Source organism: Manduca sexta, chromosome 28 (genome assembly GCF_014839805.1).
Source record: "Manduca sexta isolate Smith_Timp_Sample1 chromosome 28, JHU_Msex_v1.0, whole genome shotgun sequence".
In the NCBI taxonomy this organism is placed as follows: domain Eukaryota; kingdom Metazoa; phylum Arthropoda; class Insecta; order Lepidoptera; family Sphingidae; genus Manduca; species Manduca sexta.
Window position 1 is genome coordinate 19,409,702 of NC_051142.1, and position 8,861 is coordinate 19,418,562.

Here is an 8,861-nt window from a genome sequence, read left to right on the forward strand (position 1 = left end):
TAGATAAGAATAATATTTAACTATCTATAATATTAATTCACATGTTACATACATCATTTCAAGTCTATGGATCAAGTTTCACTTTCAGAACGGAACGGTTATTTTGTTCCAGCTCTCTAAAATTGATAATGTAGCATGACATAAAAGTAAATATTATACCAATGACTAAATAATTCTCTTTTATCATTGTATTATACCCATTCGGCATGCAAGCCGAATGAGACCGCAAAACTCAATCTTACTGACGTTATGTTTAATTTATTTGTACTTGAAAATTATTCTTCTCATTTAAGTGGATTCTGTGTTATATTATTAAGTATTATTTTTTTTTTATAAAAGTCAATCATTAGTTCAATAATAGCGAACTTACCGACTTTTAGCTATTTCTATCGATAGATGCCTTCTTCTACGAATATTAAGAATACAAGAAAATTTTCGTTTTTTAGGATTTTCAATACCTTTAAGTTGGCATCACTTTTCGTTTATCTTTTACAGGGAATACCTTGCTTATATGTGTTACTAGCCAAAAAATAAGTCACATATCTATTTCCATTGCCGCCAGCTATACAGATTTATATGTATTTACACAGATTTTTACAGCACATGGATATTTTTTACAAATTTTGCAGCGAACAATAATAGTAATGGAATCTATTTAAAAAAGGTCGCTGGAAAAATTGAATACAGATTTTTCATGTTAGAAATGCAAATAATACGTGCTAGCAAGCTGGCAGCACAATATTTGTCAATTATAGGTATCCTTGGGGCGGGAAAAAACTCAGAGCAATAACTAAAACTATAAAAGCCACGCACAAATACCTATTCAATATTTATATTGATACTATAATAACTTATGGCTTGGATAAGATGACACCAAGAGATGCATACTCCAATCCAATTTATTTTGTTTAGCTGTATCGTTTATACGAGATGCATACTCATTTATGCATTCAAAATATACAAATGATATACAATGCTGTCACAAGTTTTCACACAACTTTTTTATGCTGTAAGTGACAGCATCAATTTAAAAAATCGATAAATTGATATATAAAAAAAATACAGTTCGCAACGTAATAAAAAAACATTTTTATTCACCTAATCTGAGGGAAAAAAGAATATTTCTAATAAAAATAAAAAATAAAACATTTTGTATTACTTCTAGTTATGTTTTATTCCTTAAAAATAGTATTTTTTTATGATAATTGCACACTATTATTAGTATGAATAAATAATAACTGTGTAATGATAATCCCTAAAATTTAAAATAAAGAAATTTGATTGTATGTCGCATTATAGAGTTAAGTTTTGGTTGACAAAAGGTAACATCTCAGCGTAATCATCTATCGTATCTCAGGTTACATCTTGTACCAACACAATAAACCAAAAAATTTAGAAAGTATATTGGCTACCACGATGGTTGAAAATGTGCTATTATTGACAATAGATTTGTTATTGTTGGAGTTTATTTGCAAAAATTTGTATAATTGCGATTTTGTTCAATAATAAGTTAAGTTTTATGCCGAATACGTTGAGTTGAGCCTGCTTCTCCGTTTCGTGTATATTTCTTCTTGAAGGAATTTGTGTAGTGTGTGTTACAGATAGTGACTTTTATTATTCCGAGATATTGACTCTAATTCTGTTTACATTTGTGTAGTTTATTTATTTTGAGTGCGAGAATGGGGAAAAGAATTAATATGTATAAAAAATGTGAGGTTTGTGGCATACAAAAGTACCCAAAGTCAAACATATTTATGGCTAAATTTCCACTTGATCCACACCGGTAAGAGAAAATTTATATTATGATTTAAAGCATTACATAAAAGTGATGTATATTTTATTCAAATTTACAAACTCAGGCAGTCGTTGAAGATACTTTAGATCAGGGGTGGCCAAGTTGGTAAGACCCAAGATCTACTTTTCATTGATGATACTCTATGCGATCTACCAAGCTACCTACATCTTGAAATCTAAAATGAAACAACATAGTTCAGCACACAATTTATTATTATTTTGATTAAAAAATAATACAAATCGATGCGTGCAGCAGTTAGTGATTAGGTATGTTGCGCGGTTTGTTCTAAGTATTTATATTTTTGCCTTGCCACGATCGACTGGACTTGTTGTGGCGATCGACCAGTCGATCGCGATCGACCGGTTGGCCACCCCTGCTCTAGATAATAGAGTTTCATTTCTATGCTTATTAACCTAATCAAAAAAGGCACGTGCGAAATCTATAAATTTGCCCTTACAATGATTGTATCATAGTAATTGTTGATTGGACGGAAAAATATCATATCTGTAAGGTATCAAATTTTTGAATTTCCATATAAAATTGGAAATAAATAACGGAAAATTGGAGTGTAATGAATTTTTGGGTAGGATACCTAAACATAATACAATTTATACATAAGAAATTCACGTGATAATATTGTGTATTTTCTAATTAAATAAAGGGAACTGTTAAAAATTGTGGACGTTTTATTTTTAATATTCTAAATTTAATCATAATTTATACCAGTGTAAGATTTATGGTCATCAATTTTTATCCATACAAAATTATCGATAATATCGATTGAATAAGGAACGTCCCTAGAGACGAGCAGATTTATAGTAAGTTGGCAGCCTTGCGTGTCATTTGTTCTGCGTAATGTTGGTACAAAATATAACTCTACTGGGCTCATGTATGTGTGCGTGAGCTCAAATTCAATGTACTAAGTGCCGCCTCTTCTTACGTAGTATTATATTACTTACTCTATGCTCTATACCATAAGTCATAACGGCATAAGAGAGTGACTCTGAGAGTGACTACTTCAATAATTGTGAGCCAAATATATAAGTTTTGGGTGAAAGTCATATAAATATAACAAGTGAGTATAATACTTATTATAATAATGTTATTTACGCATATTTTAGCCACAATTCATATAAATGTTTAATGATCAAGTTTATATTTAGGCAGACTATGCTTCTTCGTAATTTTAATGCATTCCATGGAATAATTTTGGCAAAACTATCGTTGAAATATCTACTTAAGTACATTGTAACTTTTATTTAACTTATTATCTGGTAATATTTAATAAAGGCTACAAAATAATGTAGCCTTTATCAATTAAAGTCCTCAAAAAATTGTGCGTAATATCGAGCGTTAAAATTCTAATTTCTGTTTGTTTATCCGTCCGCGAAAGCTCCGGACAGACAGCATGCGTGTTCATTAATACATTAACCACGATTATTTTCCGAAACATTTAAGTATATCAATTATTTGGTAATAGATACAAAGCACCAGTTATTGAATTTCAATAATTTTTTGGTACTTACTACTAAGTATACTCGCAAGCGGCGAAATAACGACATGCAATTTTGAACTGTGCTGATTTATGGTAATGGTCCGTCTTAGTATACATCCTTTTTGTTGGTTATTCACGATTGCTATGTTCCTGTGTATTTATCGTAAAAAAATATATTATATTCACGTGGGCATTTCTGTACAGCGTAATGCGTGTAAAATAAACAATAGGCACATCTAGGTATAACAAAAACGCAAATATATACCATAAGATAATAATTTGGTTTATTTTTTTATATATAGGAATGTCTGGAGATGATGACAGAGCATGGATGGCCAACGAGAGTCAGCAGTTGCAGGCGACTTTATTCGAGGCACTGTACGGGAATGACATATCAGATGACGAGGAACAACATTCGTTCCTTGTTTATGAGACCGACAGCGATGAGGTTTACACAATATCTTAAAATGATTATAATATTTTTTTTGGGCAGTTTCACCGATAACATGTTACAAAAAATCATAAGCTACTGTATGAGTAACATTTAGTTGTGTAGAGTGATGGTATTTTTTTTTTGTTTGATGGCACGGGTTTTACGGCCAGTCTCAATAACCTACTGACTGATTACAAACGGTTGAAATGCTTACTTTTAGTGTTTATGTGTGTTTCTATGTACTAAGATATAAAATGTTTATCCATGAAGGTTAGCTATCTATTAGATGGTTGAATATGATTGTCATTGCTGTGTTTAGTTTATGCCAAAGATGAACATAGACCTATTAATCATTATAATAATAATTTATGCAGTATGTTATTTAAATTGCTTTAAGGAAAATTGATTAATATTGAAAATAATTATATTTGAGAACATCATCTAAACTCAATAACATATTTTTAAAACACAAAAATACTATGAAACATTACTAGCAAAAATAAAACACTTTGGTGGGTGCACTCACTAGAGATATGGGCGATATATATTTTTTTGATCTCAGTCAAGCATTCAAAGTGTTAGATATTGAAACAGCAGTAACAGCCTAACTTTCATAGTCAAATTGGGATAGCAAACACCAGTTAAAAGTTATTGAGAATGGATGTAAGCATGTGATCAGTTGGGTTTTTTGTGATAACTTATGCAAAAGGGACTGGTTTCGCATTTTGTTCATTTTACTTCTTACTAATGTAAATGTGAAAGTTTGTAAGAATTTTTGGTTATTAGAAGTGAATGCAGAAACAGCTGAACGGATTTGGATGAAATTTGGCACATAGATAGATCATATCGCAGGATAACACATAGGCTTCCACATTTTTATCCTGGTAATTTGCTCGCATTGGAAATCATGGTATTTTTCATATATATATATGGCCCTGGCGCTATAAATTGCTACAGTGTGTTCTAAAGACTTTTGTAGCGGGAAAGGCTTTTTACTCGGGTGAAGCGGCGAACAGCATCTAGTTCATTATAAAATGCACACATTCATAGTTAATGAGTTTATTTATTTTTGGTTATAGTATGGCGAGTCGGAGGAGCCGTTTGCATTCAGTTATAGTCCCCCGTCGTCTCCAGTGCACCGAGCGAAAAAGCTAGACACTTCCTTTGTCTGCAAACGTGAACGCTCTCGTTCCCGTTCGCCATTAGAGCCACGTCCAAAATCGTAAGTAATAAATTTTTATTTTGTCCTATAATAAAGGCCGGAACAAAAGCTCAAAATCCTTTTTATTGAACCTATTAATCGCGTAGATGTTAATATTCTACTTGAGGTATATTATAATATCTAAACAATGAAAATGAACCTGACAGGTCAAACGTTTTACTTTTTTTCTTTGTTAATCTGTTTTTTATTGTGAATGTTTTTATTTTTAGACCTCTAGAATTGTCGGATGACGTTATCATATATACGACGATGAGGGAACACGACAAGACGCTGCCTAAGGTAACAAATATGAATTTCTTATATCCAAACGTGGAAGTGTCGTTTGTCCAGACCCCGGGTATATCGGGCAAGGGGATTGATCGCGGACGTGTGCGCTCTCGGGGACGAGGACGTGGTCGAAGACTGGGGATGGAACGTTGTCACCGGGTCGGTAAAAAAGATTTACAGTGGAATGTCGGTCACCCACTTCAAGAAATTTGGCTATCTGATGACGACGTCCCATCCGAATTACGGCAAATGGCACGGGACGTTATAAACCGGAGACTGAATGAGAGGGTAAAGAAAGAGCCTGAGGAGGTCGTTGATGAGGCAGTTGTTTCTCTGCAGCGTGAAGACCTTCATTTCGAGTGGTCTCCAATGGAGACTTTTCAAGGTAAAGAAGAAATATTTCGGCCTGCACATACCGGCGCTGTCGCCTCCTATACGTCAGCATACGACGCGTTTCGTTCTTACTGGGACGATTCCATCTTGCAGATTATAGTCAACGAGACGAACCGATATGCCACCAATATAAATTCTACTTCTTTTCAAGCCGAGTGGTACCCAACTAACGTCCACGAAATGCTATGCCTCTTCGCATTCTGGATAATGCTGGGCATTATCCGGATGCCAACGATACAAAGCTGCTTCACTGAACATCCGCTGATGAAGACAACGGTTTTCCGGCATATCTTTAGCAATCGTAGATATTCTGATCTTACACGGGCATTGCATTTCGTCAACGAGGCCGCTCACGATCGAAATGTGAAACCTCCCATAAGCGACCCCGATCCAATATATAGTTTGAGGCCTATAGTCGATCATCTTAACGCCAAATTTCAGGGAAATTATATACCTAGTCAAAACATTTGCATAGACGAAAGTCTAACCCCTTGGAAGGGAAAGGATCTCAAACATTATGTTCCGTCAAAAGCTGCAAGGTATGGGATCAAAACGTTTGAATTATGTGAAAGTGCTACAGGTTACCTCTTGTCTTTCATAATTTATACGGGTAAGGAAACTAAAGCAGAAATGAAACGAGCCCCAATGGCCTCAACAGGTTTTGCGCTAGTTAAAAGGCTTATGGGTCCCTTACTGAATAAGGGATATCGACTATTCGTGGGCAATAGGTTAAATTCTCCGTTGTTGGCGCGATTTTTGAAACGTAACGGTACTGACTGTGTTGGTACCATACGACCGACTCTTAAAGACGTGCCCTACTTGATAGCCAAAGCTCCGCTAGAGAAGGGACAGCTTCTAGCAAGGCATTCTGGGGACGTATGTGTATTGGCATGGGAAGACAAGAAAAGAGTAACCATGATCTCAACTTGCCACAGTAGTGCCACTGGTTTGTCCCACGTACACACGAACCCAGTAAAGCCCATCCCATTCAAGCCTCAAGTAGTTTTGGACTTCCTGAAGTCAATGGGTGGGGTAAATCTCAAAGACCAAATGCTGGAGCCGTACGTGATAGAGCGGAAACGGTGTTCTAAGTGGTATATGAAAATGTTCAAGCGTTTGTTGAACGTCTCCATTCTTAATGCGCGCATCCTATTGGAATCTTCTCAAAAATCCCGCGTAGACCATTTGTCTTTTCGGCTCCAAATAGTAGACGCCATTCTCTCCCGTCATTTACCTCAAGTTCCCGTTACTCGTAAGGATAAGCCACAGAAACCGAAGGATAAGCCACAGAAACCGGCACAGATAGCGTCTGTTCACGATCACTGGCCTGTTTTTCTCACAAAGCGGACAGAGAATGAGCGTCGAGATAATCGTCAAGCCAGGCACAGATGCGTTGTGTGCTATTCGAACGGCATCCGGCAAAAAACGACCCCATTCATGTGTGAGACTTGCAATGTGCCGCTTTGTGCGGTAAATTGTTTCAAGGCCTACCATGTTTCATAATTTTGTCTTTTTGTACCTTATGGATAATCCTAGTAACCTTTTTTCCTGAGCTGCAGAGAATGCCAGGTTGAACAGTGTATTATAAATAGTATCGCATATTCTATGTGTAAAAAGGAACACCGGATGAAGGGACCAAAATCGTACTCTTCGCCACCGCTAAAATCCACTAAAATAGTTCAACAATTTTAAAGTAAATCGATGGACCCGCTGGTGCCACAGCCTTATCCCGCATACAAACAAACCGGTCCATGGGTGGGGTGGACCTCAAAGACCAGATGTTGGAGCCGTACGTGTGAGGGGATGTGTGTGTGTCTGCGCCCCGTGCCATTGGTGCTTTTACTTCTCCTTTTTTGTTTTTCTTCTAATTTTTATTGTATACTATTTGTGTCCTTTCTACTATTTGTGTCATTTCAAACTCTGTATATACAAGTTGTTGTTTTGCATCCCCACCATGTTTAAAGAGTCCATTGTAATGGGCACATTAACTGGAATCTGAATATTTGATTAAATTATTTTACGATGATTTAAAATTAACATCCACGTATATGTCAGAAAATGACCACGGCAACGCGAACAGCTCAGACACACGGCCGGCACCAGCTGTTTGCAATCGAAACGGTTAGTCGCCGGCGGCCGTGGCGTGCCTCAAAGCACTTTGTGTGTGTGTGTGTGTGTGAGTGTGCTGTGTAGCCCGAAAATCATCGATGCCACACGGGATGAGTCGGAGTGATTCCCATTACACGGGTAGTTTTTATTTTTAATCAATACTTATTATTAAAGGTGTATTTCGGTATTTATTTTTTCATTGATTCGTGTTCTATAAGTGGAGTATACTAACCTCCGTAAAAATGGCGGGTATGCAAAACAACACCTTTTATAATGTGATGTTTATTGCTTTTGCATGTATCAGTGTTAACAATACATGCAATGAAACAAAATAAATACTTTTGTTTTATAATTGTTTACGTTATATCTTCAACTTGTTATCTAATGTTATCTAATTTGCATAAAACATAATTTATATGAATTTCAATGGAAATAATGGTCGTCTAAAGAAAATCGAGATCTTAAAAATTAACATTGTAATTATATAATCCACTGAATGCTTGACATCTTGCCGGCTAACATGACAGCTACATGACAGCTACGCGTGTCACGGGAATATAACCTTATTATATATTACATAATAAGGTTATTTTTCCGTGACACGCGTAATGTCATGTAACTGTCATGTAGATGTCATGTAGCTGTCATGTTAGCCGGCAACATGTTAAGCATTCAATGGTTTGATTAGCGTAGTTTTCAATATTGGCACGGCAAAGTGACCCGACTGCATCTGATGGAAAATGGAGTTGGGTCTAATAGAATGTCGACTGACTGGAAATGATGACCCCTCGGCATTCAACACAATTATGCCGGCCTGTTGGAGACGGATATACACAGGCTGATCCCATAACGCGACACACTTCGTGGGCCACTATGGCGGGTTTTAATACCTTGTGTACAGTGGTCGCTATCCCAACGGATATAAAATATATCCTACTATGTATAAGCATAATGATAAATATGTATTAAAATGATGATAATTGTAACAAAAGTTGTTATGTAAAGTAATGTTTGAAAAACGGCCCACCGATCATTGTGCTATTGTTTGCGTGTATATTATTATTTTTTATTGACTTAAATTTATGGCTGTAAATATAGTAATGTAAATGTACGCTGTTAATTAATTATAAATTATTGTCCTTTTTTC

At 35.7% G+C, this 8,861-nt stretch overlaps 1 protein-coding gene across 1 annotated transcript; it reads left to right on the top strand.

Moving 5' to 3' along the window:
- Positions 1–2,659: 2,659 nt before the first annotated feature.
- Positions 2,660–8,861, top strand: LOC115446361 (piggyBac transposable element-derived protein 4). Its single transcript, XM_037444456.1, has 4 exons — positions 2,660–2,870; positions 3,593–3,738; positions 4,803–4,945; positions 5,155–8,861. The coding sequence occupies exons 2-4, from the start codon at positions 3,595–3,597 to the stop codon at positions 7,106–7,108; spliced, it is 2,241 nt and encodes a 746-aa protein (XP_037300353.1). The 5' UTR covers positions 2,660–2,870; positions 3,593–3,594; the 3' UTR covers positions 7,109–8,861.